Source organism: Loxodonta africana, chromosome 6, assembly GCF_030014295.1.
Source record: "Loxodonta africana isolate mLoxAfr1 chromosome 6, mLoxAfr1.hap2, whole genome shotgun sequence".
Classification (NCBI taxonomy): domain Eukaryota; kingdom Metazoa; phylum Chordata; class Mammalia; order Proboscidea; family Elephantidae; genus Loxodonta; species Loxodonta africana.
The window spans coordinates 8,682,606-8,709,704 of NC_087347.1; the positions used below are offsets into that span (position 1 = coordinate 8,682,606).

A 27,099-nucleotide genomic window follows, 5' to 3' on the forward strand; every position below is an offset into this window, starting at 1 on the left:
TCCTTCAGTACCACTGGTTCCTGATCATATGCCACCTCTTGAAACGGCTGAACATCAACCAATTCTGTTTGGTATAATGACTCTGTGTATCTCTTCCATCTTCTTTTGATGCTTCCTGCGTCGTTTAGTAATTTCCCATAGAATCCTTCACTATTGCAACTCAAGGCTTGAATTTTTTCTTCAGTTCTTTCAGCTTGAGAAATGCCAAGCATGTTCTTCCTTTTTGGTTTTCTGTCTCGAGGTCTTTGCGCATGTCATTATAATACTTGTCTTCTCGAGCTGCCCTTTGAAATCTTATGTTCAGTTCTTTTACTTCATTTCTTCCTTTTGTTTTAGCTGCTTGGCATTCGAGAACAATTTTCAGTCTTTTATGACATCCATCTTGGTCTTTTCTTTCTTTCCTGTCTTTTCAATGACCTCTTGCTTTCTTCACATACGATGTCACTGATGTCTTTCCACAACTCATCTGGTCTTCAGTCATTAGTGTTCAACGCATCAAATCTATTCTTGAGATGGTCTCTAAATTCAGGTGGGATATACTCAAGGTCATACTTTGGCTCTCGTGGACTTGTTCTAATTTTCTTCAACTTCAGCTTGAACTTGCATATGAGCAACTGGTGGTCTGTTCCATAATTGGCCCTTGGCCTTGTTCTGACTGATGATATTGAGCTTTTCCGTTGTCTCTTGCAACAGATGCAGTCAATTTGATTCCTGTGTATTCCATCTGGTGAGGCCCATGTGTATAGTCGTCGTTTATGCTGATAAAACAAAGGTATTTGCAATGAAGAAGTCATTGGTCTTGTAAAGTTCTATCATGCCATCTCCAGCATCATTTCTGTCACCAAGGCCATATTTTCCAACTACTGATCCTTCTTCTTTGTTTCCAACTTCTACATTCCAATCACCGGTAATTATCAATGCATCCTGATTGCATGTTCGATCAAATTTCAGACTGCAGAAGCTGGTAAAAATATTCAAGGTCTTTATCTTTGGTCTTAGTGGTTGGTGTATAAATTTGAATAATAGTCGTATTAACTGGTCTTCCTTGTACGTGTATGAATATTATTCTATCGCGGACAGTGTTGTACTTCAGGATAGACCTTGAAATGTTCTTTTTGACAATGAATGCAACCCCATTCCTCTTCAAGATGTCATTCCCAGCATAGTAGACCGTATGGTTTTCAGATTCAAAATGGACAATACCAGTCTATTTCAGCTCACCAATGCCTAGAATATCAATGTTTATGTGTTCCATTTCATTTTTCATGATTTCCTAATTTCCTAGATTCATACTTCATACATTCCACATTCCAATTATTGATGGATGTTTGTAGTTCTTTCTTCTCATTTTGAGTTGTGCCACATGAGCAAATGAAGGTCCTGAAAGCTCGACTCCATGCATGTCATTAAGGTTGACTCTACTTTGAGGAGGCTGCTCTTCTCCAGTCATCTTTTGAGTGCCTTCCAATCTGGGGGGCTCATCTTCTGGCACTATATCAGGCAATGTTTCCCTGCTATTCATAAGGTTTCACTGGCTAATTCTTTTCAGAAGGAGACTGCCGGGTCCTTCTTCCAAGTCTGTCTTTATCTGGAAGCTCAGCTGAAACCTGTCCTCCATGGCTGACCCTGCTGGTATCTGAACACCGGTGGCATAGCTTCCAGCATCACAGCAACATGCAAGCCCCCACAGGACGACAAACTGACAGACGTGTAGGGGAATGTCCTTTTTACATTTAACAAAATACCATCTTTCCAAGTCAATAGCTATTGATCTAACTTTCTTCCTTTTAAGAACTGCATAATGTTCCACAGTACAGATATAACACAATTTATTTGGCCACTACCCTATGGAGAGGCATCAGCAATAATCTGATAAATTTCTTTGTATATATATCTTTAGGACAGATTCCCAGAATTGCAATAACCCATTAAAGCCCATTGCTGTTGAGTTGGTTCCAACTCATAACGACCCTGTAGGACAGAGTAGAACTGACTCATAGGGTTTCCAACACTGTAATCTTTGTAGAAGCCACATCTTTCTCCCGCAGAGTATCTGGTGGGTTTGAGCCGCCGACATTTTGGTTAGCAGCAGAGTTTTTAACTATTGTGTCACCAGGGCTTCTCAGAAGTGTGACATCTGGGTCAAAGGTCTATGTATTTTTTCTTTTAAGATCTATTTTCAAATGATTTTCCAAAGAGTTAGTACTAATTTCCATTCCGAGTAGCAATGTCTGATTCCCAAAAGCACCGCCAACACCAAGGGCTCCTTTTAGTTTTTGTTCATCTGACAGGTTAAAAAGCAGCATTTTCTTGTAAGAGTTGAAGTTTCCTATCCGTGAGCACCTTTTCATATATTTATTGGTCGTTTTCATTTCCTGTCTCTCAGAAGATTGGCCATGTCCTCTGCCAATTTGTCAATCAGGTTGTATTTCTCTTGTCAATCTGCAGGAGCTCCTTCTATATTAGAACTAAGTCTTTGCTCAAAAGATGCACTGAAAAGATATTCCACAGCCTATCATTTGTCTTTTGACGTTATCTCAAGAATTGTTCATGCTAAAAATTGATTTATGAAATCAACTGTGTTTATCTTATCTTTCATAGTTCCTGGATTTGTGAGTTTGGCTAAGCAGTTGTTATGGAATTGTGTTTCCCAAAAATACATGTTGTAAATCCTAACCCCTAGAGTGGTTTTGAGTCAGAATCAACTGGATGGCAACAGGTTTTTTTTTTTTTTTTTGCTTGTTTTTAGAGTGGTTACAATCCCATTTGGGAATGGGTTTTCTTTGTTATGTTAATGAGGCAGTATTCATGTACGGTGTGTCTTAAGTCAACCTTTTTTGAGATGTAAAAGCATATTGAGCAAGAAAGTAAGCAAGCAGAGATGAGGGAAGCCAGATGCCAAGACACATAAAGATCGCCAAGGAACCAAAGAACAGAAGCTGAAAAGAGACAAGGGCCTTTCCCTAGAGCTGACACCCTGCATTCGGACTTCTAGTCTACTAAACTATGAGAGAGTAAACTTCTGTTTGTTAAAGCCACCCACTTGTGGTATTTCTGTTACAGCAGCACTGGGTAACTAAGACAGCAATTCTCTTCCACTCTAAGGTTTAACAACTTCTTCAATTTGCATATTTCTTTGTAAATTGCATTTCTGTCTGTCTGTGCCAGGATTCATGAGCTTAAAATAGTTATCTACCTTAAAGGGACAATACAAAACTACCGTATAAACTACCATGAGGAACACCTGGAAACTCTCAGAGGGAAGATGAAGGGAAATGAAAAACATCACGTTCCCAATGAGGAAGGAGAACCGCCGAAGCCCGTAAAAACTATCTTTAAATCACCTTCTTATTCTCCCACAACCTCATTAGACATGAGCCCAAAAGAAGAGTCACTCGCCTGACTCTGCTCTTTTTAATTGTATTTAAATTGGAATTATAAAAGCGGCAACTAACTAAAATCGATCGCTTTAAAGCCTACACCATGCCAGGGAGTCCCATAAAAAGTAAGTGGCCTTGGAGCTGAGCAGAATGGCAGCCATTCACCTTCCTGCCCAAATCACAGCACTACGGGGAGGTTGCTGAACCATGTCCCACCAAAAGATATGCTGAAGTCCTAATCCCGGTACCTGTGAACGTGACCTTGTTTGGAAATGGGGTCTGTGCAGATGAAATCAGTTAAGCTACCATGAGGTCATTCTGGAGCAGGGTGGGTCCTAGCCCTATATGAGGGTGTCCTTATAAAAAAGAGGAGACGAGGCTCAGACAGAGAGACACACAGGGAAGAGAGTAAGAGAGACTGCAGTGACACGTCTGCCAGTTCAGGAACTCCAGGGGTTGCCAGGAACCCCCAGAAGCTAGGGAGCCACCAGGAAGCATCCTCCTCTCCTAGGTCCTTCATAGAGAGCATGGCCCTGCTGACACCTGAATTGAGGACTTGTAACCTCCACAACTGTGACATAATATGTTTCTGCTGTGTTAAGCCTCCCAGTTGGTGGTAACCTTGTTAAAACAGCCCCGGGAAGCTCATACAGGCGCTAAATATACAGAGTCCAAATTTACTACAGTTTGTTACTCTAAGTTTGCCTATAAGCTTGACATTGACACAGCTTGTAGGCACAGCTTATAGAGACACACTGTATTTTTAATATAGTCCCCAGCAGGCCTCCATCCCCTCCAAACTGCCAATCCCCTAAAGACTACCACTGGAGACTGATTCCAATCGGATACAAGCCCCTCAACGATGGGACCTTTGATGCCATGTGCCCTGCCTGGCACAGACCCCGACGCAGGTGGCCCTTCGGGGAGCAGCGGTGGAGTGAGTGAGTGGCCAAGCACGTACCCAAACATGGCAACCAGGAGGTTGACCAGCAGGATGTTGGTGGAGAGCATGTAGATGCACACCAGGGGGATGGTGATCCACTCGGGGAAGCGGGGCAGGCTGTGTTCGTCCAGTTCCACGCACAGCGGCTTGGACTCATTCCCGGTGAAGGTGCAGTGGGCAAAGTCGTACGTGGTGCCTGGGGTGGAGAGACCCAAAGGCAACATGAGGCCCTAGGGAGGGGTGAGTGCCACTGCATTCTCCAGTTCTAGAAGACAATGATCTTCTAACGCCGTCCTTAGAATCCCCCTGCACCCACTTAGTAGGCATTTATTGGAGCCTGAGTGGTGTAGTGGTTAAGAGCTACAGCTGCCAACCAAAAGGTCGGCAGTTCAAATCTACCAGCGGCTCCTTGGAAATCCATGGAGCAGTTCTACTTTGTCCTATAGGGTCACTATGAGTCAGAATCAACTAGATGGCAACAGGATTTTGGTTTTTGGCAGCTACTCTGAGCCAGGGACTTCACTGTACCTGGGGATAAAAAAGCAATACAGGTGTTATAGATTGCATCATGTCCCCCGCCCCCAAAATATGCACTGGAATCCTGACCCCTATACCTGTGGATGGGATCCTGTTTGGAAATAGGATTTTCTTTGTCATGTTAATGAGGCCATGTCACTCCTGAGTAATAAAGAGCAGATTAGACACAGAAGTGAGCACAAATGGGGAAGACAGACGAACGTGAAGATCACCAAGGAACAGAGGAACTGGGGGCTATAGAAGCTGAAAGAGCAAGGATCTTCCCCCAGGGCCAACAGAGAGAGAGCCTTCCCCCGGAGCCCATGCCCAGAGTTCAGACTTCTAAACTGAGAAAATAAATTTCTGTTCTTTAAAGCTATTTGCGGTATTAAGGAGCCCTGATGGTGCAGTGGTTAAGTACTCAGCTGCTAACTGAAAGGCCAGTGGTTCAAACTCACCAGCTACTCTGTGGGAGAAAGATGTGATAGTCTGCTTCATAGAGATTACAGGCTTGGAAACTCTGTGGGGCCATTCTACTCTGTCCCACAGGGTTGCTATGAGCTCACAGCACCTGGTTTGGGTTTTTTTATTTGTGGTATTCCTGTTAAAGCAGTACTAGGAAACTAAGACAGCAGGCATGGTACTTGGCCTTGGGCAGCATCCAGCCTCTCGGGGTAGGCAGATACTCAGCCACACAAGTATAAAATTTCAGACCCTAAGCAGTGTTAAGAAGGACATGCACAGGGTGTTCCGTGGACAAAAGCTGGGGCATCCCACCCAGCTTCCAGTAGAGGGGACTGAATGTGCAAAGGCCCTGGGGCTGGAGGGGTTTGGAAATGCCTATAGGAATGAGACTATACACATGTAATGGCCAGACGTGCTCATTTTTTTTTTTTTTTGTCTTTATTCTAAAAACAACAGGAAGCCATCAGACTATTCTGAGCAGAGGAATGGCAAATCAGCTTCTCTTTATTCAAGGGCCTGTCTGGCTGCAGCATAGACAGAAGGAGCCAGAGGGGACATGAGGACATTGTGAACTAACAGTCAGGCAGGCGGGTGATAAGGATGGCCTGGGGCAGTGGCAGTGGGGGGTGATAAACAGTGATTGGGTTTCAAATATATTTAGGTGATAAATGCACAAAAGTAGCTGATGGATTGGAACTGGGAGGTGAAATAACAGGAGGTATCAAGGTCAATATCAAGGTGGACATTGAGGCTTTGGATTTACACAATTTAAGATCAGTGACAACAGACTCTAAAACAGGGAGCCTTGGAGGAAGTCTGAGTTTAGGAGCGAAAGCCAAGAGCTTCCATTTGGATGCGTTGACTGTGAGAGATCTCAGTGGAGAAGACTAGGGTATAAACGCCTGAGAGATCTTGGCAGAGAACGCTGGGGTATAAACGTCTAGTTCTTGAGTGGAGCTCTGGGCTAGATCCTCAACTGACTGTGTGAGACAGACGTGACCATCAGTGGGATTCCCTACAGAGGAGACAGAGCTATCCTGGTTTTATCTGTAATAGAACTGACAGAAAGTTCTAGCTGCTTCCCAGGGCTTGTAGAAAATTAGAGGCTGACCAGGATTTGAACCCTGCCTGCCACTAACTAGCTCTTTAGATCACTGTGTGCTGTCTCCATATAGGACTAACTCCTGACCTGTCATGAGGACTCTTAGGGAATGAACTGTGGCCCCCCAAAATACGTGTTGAAATCCTAACCCCATCCCTGTGGATGCAATCCCTTTTGGGAATGGGTTTTCTTTGTTATGTTAATGAGGTCACACCAGTGTAGGGTGGGTCCTAAACCTAACCACTTCTGAACTATGAAAACAGCAGAAAAGACACAAAGGCAGGAACAAACAGGGGGGAGACAGACTCCAGGGAGCACCAAGGATCACCAGCAGACACTAGAACCTAAAAGAAAGGCCCTCAGAAGGAATCGGAGAGAAACCCTTTTTTTTTTTTTGAACCATGAGAAAATTAATTTCTGTTCTTGAAAGTCACCCACGTGTGGTATCTCTGTTACAGTGGCACCAGGAGACTAAGCCAAGGACTAAATGTATTCACCTACGTAAAGTGACTGGTGCAGCATCCAGCTGAGCACTTAACCACTGTGCCACCAGGGCTCCACCCTGTTAGGAGGAAACAATTTACAGCCCTTGTTTCCAAACTTGCCGTGTTGCTACTGGAAATATGAGAAGCACTACCTTTAAAAGGTTTAAAAACCGCAGGCTGAAAGTCTGGGACCAGTCTGCAAGGCCCAGTTAAGATCCTGCTCAGGAGCAAAGAAAAGGCATTGAGGGTCTAGTGTTCAGGCCATGGTATTGGGCCTGGTTTCCACTGTGTGCTTCTAAAGACATGATCAGACTGGGGGCCCCAACTGCCTCCTCCCTGATTGGTTCCCGCCTGAGCCAAGCCCGCTTACCGTCCACATCGCTGGGCACCTGGCCGAACATGGCCAGGTAGGGCTCGTAGATGACCGAGCGGAAGATCCACTTCCAGCGGTGCTCATTCTGCCTCAGGATGCCCTGCCTGGCCACGCCGAAGGCTACCATCCACACAGCAAAGAGGAACAGGAAAAAGAACACGTCGATCAGCTGTCGGGGAGACACCAGAACGAGTCAGGACTGTGCCCTGCTTGGCTCGTCCACTCAGCCCGGCCACCCTCAGCTGACCCTGGGCAAGGGCAGAGGCCTCCAGGGCTGGGAGAAGGACTCCACTCGGCGTTCACTCGCTCATTAAAAAAAAAAAAATCTTCAAGAAAAGTGAGGTGCAGAACTCAAATTCCAGTAAAAAAAAACAGACTTAATGGCCTGACTGGGACTGGAGGAGCCCTGGAGGAAGACATGGCCCTCGAACTCTCTGTTAACCCAGAACTCAAACCATTCCAGAAGCCAACGCTTCAGACAAAGATTAGACTGAACTATAAGACATAAAATGACACTCGTGAAGAGTGTGCTTCTTAGTTCAAGTAGACACATGAGACTAAACGGGCAGCTCCTGACCGGAGGCAAGATGAGAAGGCAAAAGGGACAGGAGCTGGTTGAATGGACATGGGAAATCTGGGGTGGAAGGGAGGAGTGTTCTGTCACATTACAGAGCAACTAGGGTCACATAACAATGTGTGTATAAATTTTTGTACGAGAAACTTTCACTTAGAGTGCAATACGAACAAAATGGTTATCACCACCTTTGGGCCTTGTGAACATCTATTTTCCAGAATAAAAGTGATTGATGCATTTTTGCTTACTCGTCCCCAAACAAGTCCAGCAGCACTTCTGTGTGAGAGGCAGACACCAGGTCAAGGGCAAAGGAGGGATGCAGCTTTAGGAGTACCTCTTTCACGGCACCCCATGGTGCTCACCTTCCTTTGATTTTTTTTTTCTTTTTTTAGGAAAAGAAAAGCTGTCTTTATTAGACAAGAATGAACAGTTTAACTTTTTTCCATTCTTTTGCACACACAGCATGACTTCATGGTGAGTCGATGCCTCAGATATGCTTTGAGTTAAACCTCAACCTCCAGATGGGCTCATCCAAACACCCATCTGATTTAAAGACAAAAACACAGAGGCTGGGATCATCTGGAAAACAAGTTCAGGAGAGCAACACCGTCAACACTTCTTTCTCTTTTGGTTATACCAGAAAAATAAAACAAACCCATTGCGGTCAAGTCGATTCCGACTCACAGCAATCCTAAAGGACAGCCCCATTGGGTTTCCAAGGAGCGGCTCATGAATTCAAACTACCGACCTTTTGGTTAGCAGCCATAGCTCTTAACTACTGTGCCCCCAAGGCTTCCTTTTAGTTATACATTTTGATTATTGTTGTTGTTATTAGGCCTTGTTGAGTGGATTTTCAACTCACAGTGACCCAATGTGACAAAGTAAAACTGCCCCCATCGGGTTTTCTAGACTGTAATCTTTACGGGAGCAGATCACCAGGTCTTTCTTCCGCAAAATCACTGGGTGGGTTCAAACAGCCAATATTTGGGTTAGCAGCTGAGCACTTAACTGCTGTGCCACCAGGGCCAAAGCAGGTCCATTAGTCTTTTTCCTATATCTATTATTACACAGTTACATGATGGAGGTTCCAATCCTAGCTGTGCTTCTAACTCACGACATGTCTCTAGACAAATCAACCTCCTTGGACTCAAGTGTCCACATCTTTAAAATGAGTATGAGAGGCCCTGCCCTGCCTATGTTCTTAGTGAATTGTTAAGGCTCAAAGGAGAATGAATCGTGAAGACTCAAAACGAAAGCACTGTGTAAAGCATAAAATCTAAATAAATATAAGGGATCGAAGTTATTTGTGAGCAATTTACCAAATCCCACTGTTTACTCCTCAGCCACCGTTTGTCAAATTTTAACCAGCCAGAGGCCTCTGCTGCGAACACCAAAGCAAGCAGGCCTTATTGATCGTGAAATGCAATAGTTGCTCTTTGAACAAAAATCCTCAAGTCAGCAATTAAAAGAACTCTAAGTCTAGCACAGAGGGCCCAGTCCCTGGAGAAGGACATCATGTTTGGTAAAGTAGAGGGTCAGCGGAAAAGAGGAAGACCCTCAACAAGATGGACTGACACAGTGGCTGCAACAATGGGCTCAAGCATGACAAGGACTGTAAGGATGGCACAGGACCGGGCAGTGTTTCGTTCTGCTGTGCATAGGGTCGCTATGAGTTGGAACTGACTTGACAGCACCTGACAACAACAACAACAAAGTACAGCACGAAACACGACATCTGCAAGTATTCTTGAGTCTTACCATCCTCTGCAACATGATAATCTTGGGTCCTAAGTTTCTGCTTACAGTGAAGATATGGATCAATCTTAGGGTGAATATAATGTAATCCAGGCAAAAAATGACTCGTCCAGAATACAAAGAGCTTTTATTAGTTGGGTGGAGCCTACAGGAAGAAGGGGAACAGAATGTGTGAGATTTTGACAAAACATTTCAAAGTTTTGTTTTTTAAAAAGAACCAGACAACAACAAAAGAGCCGAGAGCTGGGGGACTGAAAGTGAATGAGAAGCAGACAGGGGACACCAGCCTGCCGTCAGCCACTAAAGACGAAAGGCCATGGTCGCCTGCCCTCGTGAACTCAAGTAAGGGAAAGGGCATTAAAGGCTCTACTACACAAGCAAAGCTTTCAGAGGTTCACACCTCTTTAGGCCTTCACCCTCAAATACCTACTGTAAGAACCCAATCCTACTACTGCTACATTCCCTGGCTTGCAGAGTGTAAAACGATCCCAATCCCCAACCCAGCCCGACCACTCTGGACTTGACCCCCCATCAGATTTCCTCTAATGAAACGTCTCTATTTCGCACCAGATCATTTGATTGGCTAACCACTTGCCAATGTGTTAATGGAATAGCCATATGTGCTGTCTAACTGGAATGTTCTAGAAATCCTGTCAAACCAACTGTGATTCAAATGCCAGGATCATTAACCCAAGCACACTGGGAGGTTATTTGAGGAGGAAATTGGGCTCTTTACCCCTTTCAAATTGTAGGGTGAGCACTCATTGCCAGCTCTCTCATTCCACATGAGCGTAAACATTAATACTTAGACTTCTCTGCAAAGTGAGTCCACGTGTGCTGCTCAACTATAACTGCTGGTTTTAACTTAAAGCTATTTGGGGAACCCAGCCAGCGAGGGCCTGGAAGGGTGAAGCCATGGGTGATGGGGGACATGGATTGGTGGGGCAGCTGATCCCCAATTTCTCTATCACATGAACTGTACTTCACTTCCTGCCTTCCTTGGTAACTCTGGATTGCTGTTTCTCACCACACGCTCTGGCCCTGGGATTGAGAACCATATGCAGGTGCCACGATCAGCATTCGAGTTTAAGTTAAGTGCACTTTAGAAGATTAAACCAGTCGCCATGGAGTCAATTCTGACTCATGGCGACCCCCCGTGTGTCAGAGTCCAACTGTACTCCATAGGGTTTTCAATGGGTGATTTTTCGGAAGTGGGTTACCAGACCTTCTTCCAAGGCATCCCTGGGTGGATTCGAACTGCCATCTTTTCAGTCAGTAATCAAGTGCTGAACCATTTGTACCACCCAGGGACTCCTTTAGAAGATTATCTGGACCCAAAATGAAACAACAAACTCTGCAATATTTAACACCCTCACCATCCCCCACCCCCTCGATTTCTACTTCTCTCTCCCAAAATTCTACAGGAGCAAAGAGAAAAACATCAAAGAGTCCCTCTTCAGTTACAGGTCACCGCGAAGAGTGGAGGTCACAGCTTTTTGGCAATGAAGCTATGTCTCTAAGAGGCGGAGACAACGGCCTTTTGTAATAAGCTCCACTGAGGAAAATTTGGCTCCTCTTGGCTTGAAACCTCCAAAGATCTTTTCATCCCCTTTGCACCCCAGAGAATCCCATAAAACCTGAAATTGGGAAAGGTGGTGAGAACGGCTTACCGAAATGCAATCCCTGCTATGAAATAAAAAAGCCCGAGTGTGTCCATCACGTTCCACAGGTCAGTAAAGTAGTTCACCCCGTTCATGTACCACTGAAGAGAGAGGAGGCACAGAGGGACGCCATCAGCAGCCTGGAAACATCAACTGCCCCCAGATTTTCAGAGTTCATTGGTTTTTTCTCAGGTTCTTCTCAGCTAATGATTCCTTTCTTTATTCTTCCATAGCTAAGGAAGTTCTACCACCTGCCCCAGGCTACTCCGGGGCAATTGGCAACCCTATATGACAGGGTAGAACTGCCCCAAGTGTTTCGTAGGCTGCAGCCTTTACAGGTTATAGGAAGCAGCCCCGGTGGCATAATGGTTAAATGGTTGGCTGCTAACCAAAAGGTTGGCAGTTCGAAGCACCAGCTGCTCCATGGAAGAAAGATGTGGCAGACTGTTTTAGTAAAGATTTATAGCCCTGGAAACCCTGTGGGACAGTTCTACTCTGTCCTGTAGGGTCACTAGGAGTCGGAATCGACTCGACAGCAACAGGTAATCTTTACAGAAGCAGATTGCTGGGAGCCACTGAGTGGGTTTGAACGGCCAACCGTTAGGTTAGAAACCCGTGCTTAACTATCTGAACCACCAGGGCTCCTTTTTCAAACCCCATACCAAAAAAAAAAAAAAAAAACCAAATCAGTTGCCGTCTGGTAGATTCTGACTCATAGCGACCCTATAGGACAGAGTAGAACTGCCCCATAGGGTGTTCGAGGAGCAGCTGGTGGGTTCGAACAGCTTACCTTCTGGTTAGCAGCCAAGCTCTGAAACACTGCACCACCCGGCTCCGCCTCTGTCTGGCAGTTTTCAAAAGTCCAGCCAGCAAAAGGGGAGATCAAACCTGGGGCTCTGAGACATCATTGCAGTGAGACAACATTTAAAAAACAAAAAATCTCTTCTCTCAAGGTGGGAGTCCCTAGGTAGCACAGTCAGTTAAGTGCTTAACTACAACTCTAAAGGTTGGCAGTTCAAATCCACCCAAAGGCACTGCAGAAGAAAGGCCTGGTGATCTAGAAAACCCTAAGGAGAGCAGGTCTGCTGACAATACATGGGTCACCATGAGTGGGAATCAATCTGATGGCAAGTGGCTTTCTCAGTGGAATGCCAGAGAGAGGATTTACTCAGAAAACACTGGGGCCATGTTTTATATCTTCAGGTATTGGGGATCCAAGGGGCTTTAAGGTTGACTGGTGCTCTCCATGAAGCATGGTGGAGCTGGTTGTTGTTGTTAGGTGCCCTGGAGTCGGTTCTGACTCATAGCGACCCCAGGCACAGCAGAACGAAACACTGCCAGTCCTGGGCCATGCTCACAGTCATTGCTGTGTTTGAGCCTATCAATTGCTGCCACTGCGTCAATCCATCTGGTTGAGGGTCTTCCTCTCTTTCGCGGACCCTCTACTTTATCAACTTTACCCATTGTAAATAAACACCAGCAATATCCGTATAATAGAATGAAAAGTTATTTACTGGCCATACTGGCATTTGTCAACTGCCCCTGTTAAAACTTCCAAATTAACACATCATGCTGAACCTAGGCAAGCGGACCTAGGAAGATGTTAACCCGGCCAGCAGAACTGTTTCTCATAGGAAACCCATCGACTCTAGGATTTTGAAGGCAGGAGACTGCAGACAAGAAGAGAAGCAGTGACCCCTAGTGTCAGGTTGCTTTAACAACAAGAATCTTCACAGCTTCTACAGGCTCTCTCATACACCACAGGTCAGAGCTCTAAGGCTGGTGCTATGGATTGAATTGTGTCCCCCCAAAATGTGTATCAACTTAGCTAGGCCATGATTCCCAGTATTGTATGCTTGTCCTCCATTTTGTGATCTGATGTCATTATCCTATGTGTTGTAAATCCTAACCACTGGGTCTGGGTTTATAACATTAATGAGGCAAGATTAGAGGCAGTTATGTTAATGACACAAGACACAATCTACAGGTTTAAGTTGTACCTTGAGTCAGTCTCTTTTGAGACTCCTACCACCAAAAAGAAGAGCTGGGAGCAGAGCGCATCCTTTGGACATGGGGCTCCTGCACTGAGAAGCTCCCAGATCAGGGGAAGACTGATGACAAAGACCTTCCCCCACAGCCGACACAGAAAGAAAGCCTTTCCCTAGAGCTGGTGCCCTGGATTTGGACTTCTAGCCTCCTAGACTGTGAGAGAATGAATTTCTCTTTGTTAAAGCTATCCACTTGTGGTATTTCTGTTACAACGGCACTAGATGACTACAACAGCTGGCAAAGACCTGAAATGACTAAACAAGACTTCAACCCAAGCCTCTAGCCCTGGGTATAGGGCTCTTCCTACACCGTTGTCTTAACACACTGTAGCACTGAATTAAAACTGGCCCATTCAAAAATATTTTTTTTTTAAAGGAAGAGACCAAACACGTACTGGACAAAGTTCTATGTTCTAACTATTCCCCTCCACATCAAACTTCACCCATTATGAAAGTAGACAGAAGAGCTGGGGTCAGCCAGACCCTGCGGGCACTGCTTCTTCCTGAGAGACTCCAGGAACAACGGTGAAGTGTGTGACCTTATCCAGGCATCTCTGTAGCCCGTTTCCCTTCCTTGAGGTTCCTTCCCTACATGCCTACAGTCTCCTCCTATTCAGTGCACCTGCTCTGCCCTTCCTGAGCAACGGCTCACGTTACACCTGCCCAAGGCCCTTCTCCAAGCAAAATGTACCTGTCTCTTTTCTGCACGACCCTGATAGACAACTTAGCAGTTAAATGTACACACTAATTTGCATGGGGATGTTTGTAGCTTAACAGACTTTAAATTTTACTGTTGCAAATCTTCTGGGCTAACCTCCTGATAAATGCTGGACTCACTCAGCTCACCTCCATCCTGATCATTTTGCCTCGTTCAACACCAACAGTGTAATTTATCTTATTCTTCCTCTCTCTTCACCCCATCTCCTCCAACCTACTGCGCAAGGAAAGGCAGATACAGGACACTGTTGCCAGGTCTCCTTCCACCCCACCTACCCATGGCAGACATCACTAATTGATCAAGACACTCCTGCTGAGAACAGACAGATCCTCAGAGTCTTTCTCAACCCAAGACTCCTGGAAGCCACAAAAAAGGCTATCAGAGTTGACACAGTAGTTTAAAACAATTTAAGATTCCTATACTAGGCAGTCCATCACCTGTTTGTCAGTGTATCGTACTGTGGTGGTTTGTGTGTTGCTATGATGCTGGAAGCTATGCTACCAGTATGCCAAATACCAGCAGGGTCCATGGTGGACTGGTTTCAGTGCAGCTTCCAGACAAAGACAGAGTAGGAAGAAAGGCCTGGCAATCTACTTCTGAAATTAGCCAATGAAAACTCTATGGAGCCAACATAATATTGTCTGATGCAGTGCTGGAAGATGAATCTCGTGGGTTGGAAGGCACTCAAAATACACAGTGACCACAACAAAGGACTCGAAGATACCAACAATTGTGAAGAAGGCCCAGGACTTGGCAGTATTTCATCCCATTGTACATGGCGTTGCCATGAGTTGGAGTTGCCTCGATGGCAACTAACATCAACAGCATACTTGGCAGCAACTGTAAGATCAAGAATGACATTCTTCACCCTTCTAAATCTCTTGTGGCACTTGGCACAGTGCCTCATAAACTGTAAGTACCTGGGACATACTTGCTGAGTGGGCACGTTGTTGATTTAGGGATCAGAAGAGCCAACAGAAGTAACACCAATTTGTTAACACATACTACGTCTGAAAGATTTTCTAGAACAATCTCTTCTTAGCAGTTGTCACAGATTGAATTATGTCCCCCCAAAAATGTGTGTATCAATTTGGCTGGGCCATGATTCCCAGTATTGTGCGATTGTCCTACATTTTGTGATTGCAATTTTACGCTAAAGAGGATTAGGGTGAGATTGTAACACCCTTACTAAGGTCACATCTCTGATCCAATGTAAAGGGAGTTTCCTTAGGGTGTGGCCTGCACCACCTTTTATTTTACAAGAGATAAAATGAAAGGGAAGCAAACAGAGAGTTCAGGGACCTCATACCACCAAGAAAGCAGTGCCGAGAGCAGAGCGCATCCTTTGGACTCAGGGTCCCTGTGCGGAGAAGCTCCTAGTCCAGGAGAAGACTGATGAGAAGGCCAGCAAACAAAGGAAGCATTCCCCTGGAGCTGACACCATGAATTTGGACTTTTAGCCTGCTTTACTGTGAATAAATAAATTTCCCTTTGTTAAAGCCATCGACTTTATATAGCAGCACTAGATGACTAAGACAGTGGTTCAACGGTGACAGTGTCCTTCACCATTGACATTTATTTATTCAACAATGACTAACCGTGCACTCGCCAAGGACCAGGCTAACGTTGGGACTCAACGGTGGGCAGAGGATGCCGAAACATGCAGATCCCAAGAAACCGTAACAAAGCACAATGAATAATTCACACCAGCTCTCCACACTCCACAGGGACTTCCATGACTTTCCAACATTGTCACTCTGACAAACTGGCCATTAGGATGCTCTTGGCTCTGAAAGTCCTCCCAGCTCTCCCGCCATGCACCGTGCTGCCTCCCCTGGCGCCAGTAATGGCAGGAGCACAAACCACCCCTGCTGATAGACGGGCATTTGCAACCCAAGCTCTCTCTCCTCTGGGTGATTCATCTCTGCCGATTAGCATTAATTAGAGAGCGGAGTGAGCTTGTACTGAGCAATCTCACTGGATTGCTAAGAGTTCTCAAGTGCTCGTTGGACTTAAATGTTCATCAACTACCACCTGACGAACCAAAAACCAAACCAAACCCGTTGCTGTTGATTCCAACTTACAGCGATCCTCTAGGACAGAGCAGATCTGTCCCATAGGGTTTCCAAGGAGCGGCTGGTGGATTTGAATTGCCAACCTCTTGGTTAGCAGACACAGTCTTAGAAGAACATTATTTTTGGGAAAATAATGATCTTTGAACTTCAGAAGCAACTTCTAGTCCTCCTTGGTTCCAGGAGGAGCCTGACAGAGGTGGCGAGGAGGCTCCTGGCTTTGCTGTCTTACCTGCCGGATTTCATCACAGAACAGGACAAAGACCAGGGAGTAGAGGACCAGCTCGGGAGAATGCGGCACCGAATGAAAATCCATGAGCAGCACGTAGGCAAACAGCAGGAGGAAGGCGATATAGAAGACCACATTCCAGGAGAAGACCACAAAGGGAGAGGTGAAGAATGCCACGTAGTACCAAAGGAGCTTCTTGTGCTTGTCAACGGGCTTCTTCCTGGATGGAGACATAAGAGCTTCATCACAGCGGTCACGAACATCCCATGGGAGAGCACATCGCTGCATGGCCCCATCCCCCTTCCAAACATAGATAAAGAGAGAACAACAGCTGGAGAAGGAGATCAAAATTGTTCTCTAAGATTGACCAGCCAAAACTCAGCCTTTGGCACTTTAAGATATACAAACCCAAATTCTTCTTGGGATATGGAAGACATGACCCCACACTACCCGTCCAAAATCAAACCCAGGGAAAGCCTGAGAAGACCCCAGATCAAAAGGGCAGGCGCTGGTGTGAACGTCATAAATTGTAGGCCTTACGATCACTTCCACAAGAGCACACACATGTGTGTGCGTGTACAGGCACACACTCACACACACGATCACATGCCCTGGCTCCTACCTAAATGAAACAAAGCCACAGCCGACCAAAGGTATAATAAACAGACACAGGATAATCTTCCAGTTCTTGGTGTCTCGGGAAATCTCTCCGTACCATTGCTTGGAAAGGAAATTCTACAGGGAAACAGAGACCAATCACACAGATCTTTATGGATGCAATTAAATGCAGGATGGTATGCAATCTTTCTTTCCAGCCCCCACGCTCCTTAAACATACATAACTACCAGAATATACTCTTTTATATTGGTCACCTGGATTCTAAGGGCTGTGATGAAAAAGGAAATTCTGTTTGGTTTTCAGTTCTTTTCTAACTTCTATGAACTTTAAAATAGAGGTGAAATTAGAGGTTGTGTGAGTCAAGAAAGCTATGAATTTTTAACCAACTCTAATTCTTATTTTCACTACCTGTCTATCGGTGTATTGTACTTGGTGGCTTGCATGTTGTTGAGATGCTGGAAGCTATGCTACACTACCAGTATTTCAAATACCAACAGGGTCACCCATGGTGGGCAGGTTTCAGCAGAGCTTTCAAAGACAGGCTAGGAAGAAAAGCCTGGCAATTTACTTCCAAAAATTAGCCAATGAAAACCCTATGAATCATAACAGAACACTGTCAGATATACTGCTAGAAGATGAGGCCCTCTAGTTTGGAAGACTCTCAAAATACACAGTGGCTGAAACAATGTTCTCAAGCATACTAACGACTGTGGAGATGGTGCGGGGCCAAGCAAGGTTTCATTCTGTTGTATGATGGGTTGCCATGAGTCGGAGCTGACTTGACAGCAACTAACAACAATTATCCTTATTCCGCACGTCTACACAACTAGCTTTCTAGCTCTATTGTCATCAAGGATCACAAATTTATGGACACATTGAATGCTACTACAGGGTCCCCAAGGATTCATACCTGGACCAGGCAGGAGACGCTCTTGTCAGGAAAGTAAAGGAGGTTGGGAAGTGAGAGACTGCCAGGGTCTCTTAATGCCAGTTCAAGCTGAAATGCAGAAAAAAGCTTTCCCCAGACTATAACAACCCCTGAAAGGTGACAGAATAGCAAATGGGTTGTTTTCTTAATTTTTATTTTTTGTAAACACTTTGCTAAATATTGGCTGCATGGTATAATAGAAAGTCCCCGAGTTCCATCCATGAAGACAGAAATTAGAAAACTATCTTGCCCTCGAAAGCCTCACGTTAAATTAACACAAAGGGGATGGGGACAGACTGGGCCACATCTAAGGAGCTCACAACTCTCCAGAGGCCCATCAGTTGGAAGGGATGGGTCTGTGTTGGTGGCCAGGAGGGCAGGGACTGGTGGTGCCCTGTCCATTACACTGGCCCTTCCCTCCTGGAGCTCCCTTGGCCCACCAGGGGGAGGACTGGAGCAGCCCCCATATGTGATAAGCTAGAGTCAGAGGGACAATACTCCTGCTCCTGGCTCTAGGATGGCAGAACTGAGGCAGATCCGACTCTGTTTCCTGGAGGACCCCAGCGAGAATGAGCCCTGGATGCCCACAGGGGTGGTGGCCTCTTTATTGGCTTACCTATACTTGTACCCCCCCACCCTGTCTCGCTGCCCTCTCGCCTGACTGCACCTCCTGGGCTCCCCTCTAGAACAAACTGCTTGCATTCAAGCCCTTGTCCTGGGGTGTGCTTCTAGGGGTCCCAAAGACAGGCAGCAACCAGTCTTCCTCGCTCGCCTATTCCTGAGGTGGTGAGCAAGCCAGGCTATCACTGAGGGTCCTGTTAGACACTCCACCCACCCGAGAAAGCTTCCCCTGGCTCAGGCTCTACCGTCACAAAGCAACATTCTGATCCCGCAGAGCAGCAGCCTGATACAAGGAATAAATGTTGGGCCAACAGAATGGTCCCACGGGCCTGGCAGTGTGATTTCTGATTAATGAATTGGCATCTGGTTGAAACCTTTGGGGCTTGTGAACTTGGAAAAAAGCCTAAATTGGCCTTCTGGGGAATTAGTAAGATGGGGTTTTGTCCTAAGAGGCTGTGAGCAGAGCCTCTTAGGACCCAGCATGGACCATCCTCAAATGAAAGCACTGGCAGCCGGCCCAGCTTACCAGCCTCACTTCAACCCACTACGATGGAGGCTAAACAGGGCCAACAGGAAGGCTTCTTCTTTGAGTGGTCCTTGTCAGAGATCAGCTCTCTCATGTAATCTAGCTTAGTTGTAGTAGCAAATGGCCCTTTTCCACAAACACTTCACCAATTATTGGCTGGATGGGATAATAGAAAGCCCATGAGGAAGACAGACAGCATGGGATCAAATCCCATCACTGCACCTTCCTAGCAGAGCAACTTCTGGAACATTCTAGAACCTCTCTGAGCTCCTCTGTGCTCATCGGCAAAATAGGGGTGACACCTACCTCCACAGCTGGCTGTGAAGATGAAACCCAGTCACGTGTACAACATCGTGGCTAGCAGGTGTTAATCCCCTCCTCCCTTCCCTACCCCGCACCCCTCCAAAGGGGATTATTAGTGAAGGTGCTCCCTTCTGACACCAAGTACAAACTCCTACTGATTGAATTCAGTGTCGAAAACCTCTAGACTGGTTTTGATGTTGTTGTTGTCTTGTGCCGTCAAGTGGATTCAGACTCATGGCAACCCCATGTGTTACAGAGCAGAACTGCACCATAGGGTTTTCTGGGCTGTAATCTTTACAGTAGATCACTAGGTCTTTTCTTCTGAGGTGCTGCTGAGTGGGTTCAAACTGCCAACCTTTCAGTTACCAGTCAAGCGTACACCATCTGTGCCATCCAAGGGCCTCATTTCATAATAGTTCCTCTACTGCTATTGCTACAGATACCAACTGTAAAAGTAATGGCTAGCATAAAGCACTGGGCACCTTTCACGTATTAGCTCACTGAACCCTCATGACACCCTCCCCTGTAACTGCCACTACCCTCATTTTACAGATGTGTAAACTAAGGCTCAGAGAGCTTGTAATTTGCCCATCGTCACACCTAGTTGGGGCACAGTGGATGGAAACCCAGGCAGTGGGATCCAGAGACCCAGCTCATAACTGCACTGGGGTATTGTTTGCTTTGTGGAAACTCAAAGGATGTTCCTTTCCATGCACTGTCTCTCAAAGCAAGGATTTCTACTAATGCCTACATACTGTCTCTCCCGAAACGTCACATTACGTCCCCTGCTATGGGTTTTATATTGACGGAGGACGTTTGTTTTTACTGCTATGTATTTTTAAAGCTGCTAACAGCATCTGATGCCAAAGGCTCGTTTCTGGGCATGTGCGTGCAGTTAGTTGGCGACTGCTGTTTACCTGCACCCCAGGCTGGGCGATGAAATGCTGGTCTGTTGCCTCCACTGCCAGCTCCAAGCAGTTGCTTCCACCCCAAGCTTCACAGGAATAAACCAGCAGCTGCTCAGCCAAGTCTTCATCGCTGCTGTAACACTCCGTAAACAACTCTACAGTACAGCATCAACAAAGGGAGATGCTGGAGTCAGGGCTGGAAATACACCAAACCCAGTCCCTCCCCGCCCGCCAACCCCTGACTTCAAGGAGGGACTGCCATCATTATACAACTCTTCACTGAGCAGAGGACTCTCTTTAGACACACGATAGCCAGCAGAGCTCCTTGCCATAGTGTTTTTGTTGTTGTTAGCTGCCGTCAAGTCAGCCCCCAACTCATGGGGACTCATGCACAATGGAGCAAAACACTAACCAGTCCCGCACCATCCCCATGATCAATTGTGGATCAAACCATTGTGCTCCGTGGGGTTTTCATCAGCTGATTTTTGGAAGGAGATAGCCAGGCCCTTCCTCCTAATCCATCTTAGTCCGGAAGCTCTGCTGAAACCCATTCAGCATCAGAACAACACACAAACGTTCACTGACAGATGGGTGGTAGCTATCCATAAGGTACACTGGCCAGAATCGAACCCGAGTCTCCTGCATGGAAGGCGAGAATTCTATCACTGAACTACAACTGCCCCCTCCCCCCGCCCAGGCAGCCAACAATGAATGCTCATTGAATCGAGCTACATGGAACGCAGGGAGTTAACCTCTTTGGTGGGGCTCCACCTGAGCTCAGGCTGAATAAAATGTGGGCGTACCAGAACAATAACTGGAATGAGAAAAAGTATGGGTTGAGGCCCTGGAATGACTGATTCTGAAGAGACATAATGAGCCCTTTCAGGAGCCTGATGAGCGAGGCTGGATTATTGCCAAGGCTGTGGAGAGTGACAAACATTCAGAGCAGCATGATCACTGCATCACTCTTTCCACCTTTGCCAGGCAAGAAGATTTGGTTGCTATGCAACACACATGCTGCCCTTGTTTCCTAAGAAGGAGATTAAGTTTCTAGCAGGGCTCTGACTCATAATTTCTCCTGTTACGGTACACCCACATTTTACAAATTCAGGTTCTTTCCAGTTTCGCTCCACTGGCCATTACTGAATCAGGAAGAACTGGTTCAGAGCCCTGGGTAGAAGCACTTCAGCCACTGGGGAAGGGTCCAAACCCTCTGTCCTATGTAGCCAGAGCAGCTTCTCCTCATCTCATTCATACACTGTGCTTTCTTGGGGAGGTTTCTTTGTAGATAAGGCACAGTAAAAAACAAAAATGAAGCATAACAACCAAAAAAAAGAAAAGAAGATGTAAGAAACACTGCACTGAGCACCCTACTTGTTGTGTCCTAATGACAAAGACACTGGAGCAGAGATTCTCAGAGGAAATGCTTAAAAAACCAGAATGTTAGGGATCAGAGTTTAATCATGGTTACCAGGGGTGGGAGGAACCACTGTTCAGGAAGCACTGAGTCTCTGCTGACGGTGATGGTGGTACAGCGTGATTGGTGTAGTTGGTGTCACTGAGTTATATACATGAAGAATGCCAGACTGTAAATGTTGCATCATCTATGCTTTTACAGACAATGAAAGGAAATGTAAAAAAAAAAAATATTAGGAGCCACCACCTGAGTTCAATCGGAAATTAACATAATATCTTTGAAATTTTAATGCATTAGAAGAAATCATTGGGCACTGTTATGGATTGAATTTTGTCCTCCAGAAATATGTGTTAGAGATCCTAATCCCTATTCTTGTGGTGGTGGAGCCCTGATGGCACAGTGGGTCGGCAGTTCAAATCCACCAGCCACTCCTTGGAAATCCTATGGGTCAGTTATATTCTGTCCTATAGGGTTGCTATGAGTTGGAATTGACTCGATGGCAACAGGGTATACCTGTGGTGGCACAGTGGTTAAGCACTCAGCTGCTAACCAAAAGGTCTGTGGTTCAAGCCCACCAGCTGCTCCATGGGAGAAAGATATGGCAGTCTGCTTCCATAAAGATTTACAGCCTTGGAAACCCTATGGGGCATTTCTACTCTGTCTTATAGGGTCGCTATGAGTCAGAACTCAACTAGACAGCAACGGAATTTTTTATATCTGTGGTTATAATCCCATTTTTGGGAATGGGTTTTCTTGTGTTAATATGACAGTATTAGTGTAGGGTGTGTCTTGAGTCAATCTTTTTTGAGATATAAAAGCAAGCAGAGAAGGGGGAAGATAGATGCCACACCACATGAAGTTCACCAAGGAACCAAGGAATAAGGACCTTCTCCCAGAGCCAACAGACAGAGAAAGCCTTCCCCTGGAGCTGGTGCCCTAAATTTGGACTTCTAGGCTCCTAAATGGTGATTAAATAAAATTCCTGTTTTCTAAAGCCACCCTCTTGTGGTATTTCTGTTATAGCAGCAATAGATAACTAACACAGGTGCCTTTTTTCCAACACAGAGAAGCTAAACTCATAAGGACGTTTTACATCAGGTAACACAATAGACAAACATGCATCCAAATACATTATAAGCTCACAACTCCCAAATTAAAAAGGAAAAACCTGAGCCAGGCTTGAAGCTCCCCGCTGTTGGAGTGACTGATTGGTCTTGGGTTTCTCATACTCTGTCCCTCCAGTCTGCCCTCAGAGCACAGGGCACCGTCAAGCTTTGTACAAGGATGATTGAATAGCAAACGGAAGACAGACACCTCTCCCCAGAGATGTTCAGTGAGAGCAGAGCTGAGTGATGCCTCTCCCATCTGCTGGGAGCATGCTGGCTCCCAGTCCAGGGTAATGAGCAGCCTTGCCTGGAGGAGAGGATGGCAGGTCACCAGCAGCCCTGATAAAGGTGTCCTGAGTTTGGGGCACTGCAGGGCAGGCAACACACAGCTCTTATCTCCATCATCCCGTGGGGAATCATGGCCCAGGACCAACATGAGATGCTACCCTGATGTCACATTTGCATGAGTAATAAACCATCAGTGTCCCCAGCTCAGGGGTCTGGGGCATCTGTCAGTCTATACATACGATACTGTGCAGGCTAACCCATTAGCTTACAAGATGCATAAGCTCTCAGGCCCGTCACAGCTTCTGACTTCACAGTATCTGGATCCCACATCCCAAACTCAAAACTTCAAATTGAAAACAGACTCCCCAAGCAGGCCTCAAAGCTCCCTGAGGTGCTGTTGTTGGACCTGGGCCAGGGGTGACACTGGGCAGCCATAGAACCAGAGGCCTGAGACTCCTTGCTTCTGTTCCAGAAAAGTCAGGAAGTGGCAGGACCAAGGGGGCCATGGCCTTCCCCCATGGCATGTGTGACACTGACCATGGGGTCGACAGCCCTCAGATCAGGCCAGTGGGGGGAGATTGGACATGCCATTGACCTCAGTCACCTGGCCTGTGAGTGCCACCAGCATGTGTGTGTCACCAGCCTCATGTGTGTCACCAGGCTCATGTGTGTCACCAGGCTCATGTGTGTTATCAGCATGTGTGTGTCACAAGGCTCATGTGTGTCACCAGTGTGTATCACCAGGCTCATGTGTGTCACCAGGCTCATATGTGTCACCAGCATGTGTCACCAGCATGTGTGTGTCACCAGCCTCATGTGTGTCACCAGGCTCATGTGTGTCACCAGGCTCTTGTGTGTTACCAGCATGTGTGTGTCACCAGCATGTGTGTGTCACCAGGCTCATGTGTGTCACCAGCCTCATGTGTGTCACCAGGCTCTTGTGTGTTACCAGCATGTGTGTGTCACCAGCATGTGTGTGTCACCAGCCTCATGTGTGTCACCAGCCTCATGTGTGTCACCAGGCTCATGTGTGTCACCAGGCTCTTGTGTGTTACCAGCATGTGTGTGTCACCAGCATGTGTGTGTCACCAGGCTCATGTGTGTCACCAGGCTCATGTGTGTTATCCGCATGTGTGTGTCATAAGGCTCATGTGTATCACCAGGCTCATATGTGTCACCAGCATGTGAGTGTCACCAGGCTCATTTGTGTCACCAGCATATGTGTGTCACCAGCATGTGAGCATCACCAGGCTCATGTGTGTCACCAGGCTCATGTGTGTTACCAGCATGTGTGTCACCAGCATGTGTGTGTCACTAGGCTCATGTGTGTCACCAGGCTCGTGTGTGTTATTAGCATCTGTGTCACCAGCATGTGTGTGTCACTAGGCTCATGTGTGTCACCAGCATGCATGTGTCACCAGCATGCATGTGTCACCAGCATGCATCACCAGCATGTGTCACCAGGTTCATGTGTGTCACCAGTGTGTATCACCAGGCTCATGTGTGTCACCAACATGTGTCACCAGCATGTGAGTGTCACCAGGCTCATGTGTGTCACCAGTATGTGGGTGTCACCAGGCTCATGTGTGCCAATAGCATGCGTCACCAGGCTCATATGTGTCACCAGGCTCATGTGTGTCACCAGGCTCATGTGTGTCACCAGCATGTTTGTCACCAGGCTCATGTGTGTCACCAGTATGTGTCACCAGACTCGTGTATCACCAGCATGCATGTGTCACCAGCATGTGAGTGTCACCAGGCTCATGTGTCACCAGCATGTGTGTGTCACTAGGCTCATGTGTGCCACCAGCATGTGTCACCAAGCTCATATGTGTCACCAGGCTCATGTGTGCCACCAGCATGTGTGTGTCACCAGGCTCATATGTGTCACCAGTATGTGGGTGTCACCAGGCTCATGTTTACCACCAGCATGCATGTGTCACCAGGCTCATATGTGTCACCAGGCTCATGTGTGTTACCAGCATGTGTGTGTCACCAGCATGTGTCACCAGGCTCATGTGTGCCACTGGCATGTGTGTCACCAGCATGTGTCACCAGCATGTGTCACCAGGCTCATGCATGCCACCAGCATGTGTGTGTCACCAGCATGTGAGTATCACCATCATGTGAGTGTCACCAGGCTCATGTGTGCCACCAGCATCCGTGTGTCACCAGCATGTGTGTGTCAACAGCATGTGAGTGTCACCAGGCTCATGTGTGTGCCACCAGGCTCATGTGTGTTACCAGCATGTGAGTGTCACCAGCGTGTGTCACCAGTATGTGTGTGTTACCAGGCTCATGTGTGCTACCAACATGTGAGTGCCTCCAGGCTCATGTGTGCCACAATCATGTGTTTGTCACTGGGTATGTGAGTGCCACCAGCATGTGTGTGCCACCAGGCACATGAGCTCAGGCGGGTGGGTGGGTGCCCTGTGGTGTGCACACCCACCTGACAGGCCTGTGCCCACTGTGCGTCCCATCCCTGCGGACTCACCGACTGCCCGGGTCTCATATTCATTCGCCAGCTCCTCCGACTCCCCGGCAGCATTGATGTCGTTCTTCACCTTGGCCAGGGTCTTCAGAATCTTGCTGGCCCCCAGGGCTGCCAGAGTACAGCCTCTGGTCTTTTCAGAGAGGCAGAAAAGTTTCAGGTTAATTCATAATCCCTTGTGGTCGCATCAACATGAATGTCAGGCAAGAAGAAATTCATGGCAAAAGCCGGAAATGATCAAATCTAAACTACTCATAGTGGTTCAAAGTCAAACTTGTCATGAACACAAAATAGTCTTGAAACTGAATATAACCACAGTCTTGAATATGAAATTGGTGTGTGTATAGAAAATATAAATGCCACGATAAACTGAGAGTAAGTCTAAGATCGCCGGAGTCCGAAATGTACCGTAACAGTTCAAAAAGAGGGGAAAAATGGATAAAGACATAGAAGACCTGAACAATGTTATTAGTAAGACTGTGTGTGTACTCAATACTCAATACGTAATTTTATGCTCTAAAAATGGTGAACATAGCTTCTTTTCAAGTGTCCACTCATCACTTACAAAAACTATGCACTAAACCACAAAGAAAAATCTCAATAAATTTCCCAGGGCAGAACTGGTACAGGCCCTACTCTTCCTGTCTATAAGGCGATAAAGCTAGAAATTAATTTTTTTTTTTTTTTTTTTTATTAAGCTTCAAGTGAACATTTACCATTCCAATCAGTCTGTCACATGTAGGTTTACATACATCTTACTCCCTTCTCCCACTTGCTCTCCCCCTATTGAGTCAGCCCTTACAGTCTCTCGTTTCGTGCCAATTTTACCTTCTTCCCTCTCTCTCTATCTTCTCATCCCCCCTCCAGTCAAGAGTTGCCAACACACTCTCCTGTGTCCACCTGATTTAATTAGCTCACTCTTCATCAGTATCTCTCTCCCCCCCACTGACCAGTCCTTTTCATGCCTGATGATTTGTCTTCGGGGATGGTTCCTGTCCTGTGCCATCAGAAGTTCTGGGGAGCATTGTCTCTGGGATTCCTCTAGTCGCATTCATACCATTAGGTGTGGTCTTTTAATGAGAATTTGGGGTCTGCATCCCAATGGTCTCCTGCTCCCTCAGGAGTTGTCTGTTGTGTTCCCTGACAGGGCAGACATCGATTGTGGCCGGGCACCAACTAGAAATTAATTTTTACAATTAAATTTGAAAACCTCATCCACTTGGAAACCATCACACACCCACACACACCTGAAAAGGAGTCTACTAGATTGCCCACTGAGCACACCTGCCTTCCGCAGACTGCACCTCCAAAACACACTTTCATCAGTACGGTAAACTGAGGCACAACCATGTTCCCCCAGCATCAGATATTCCATTTTGTCAATGATGGTTCAGATCAGGCATGTGAGTTTCAAGAAAGTCAGAACAATCGCCACAAAATATACATTTGGCCGTGGGCTTCGACACTTACCTGTTCCCAAATGACCTTGGAGAGCTCCTTCTTGTTCTGAAGAATGGCCCAGATGAAGAGCGCTTGCAGGGGGTGCCGGGTAATAGGAGACACATCCTGGGA

The 27,099-nt window shown here is 46.4% G+C and overlaps 1 protein-coding gene across 1 annotated transcript in view; it reads right to left on the minus strand.

The window, feature by feature from the left end:
- Positions 1-27,099, minus strand: part of TRPM8 (transient receptor potential cation channel subfamily M member 8) — a 96,090-nt gene that overhangs the window by 26,146 nt on the left and 42,845 nt on the right. The window contains exons 12-20 of the mRNA XM_023557703.2: positions 26,998-27,093; positions 25,531-25,660; positions 20,235-20,380; positions 16,944-17,056; positions 16,325-16,541; positions 11,264-11,355; positions 9,597-9,738; positions 7,262-7,433; positions 4,342-4,519 (exon numbers count right to left, since the gene is read on the minus strand). Coding sequence (XP_023413471.2) covers positions 4,342-4,519; positions 7,262-7,433; positions 9,597-9,738; positions 11,264-11,355; positions 16,325-16,541; positions 16,944-17,056; positions 20,235-20,380; positions 25,531-25,660; positions 26,998-27,093 — 1,286 coding nt within the window. The remainder of the gene's footprint in view (positions 1-4,341; positions 4,520-7,261; positions 7,434-9,596; positions 9,739-11,263; positions 11,356-16,324; positions 16,542-16,943; positions 17,057-20,234; positions 20,381-25,530; positions 25,661-26,997; positions 27,094-27,099) is intronic.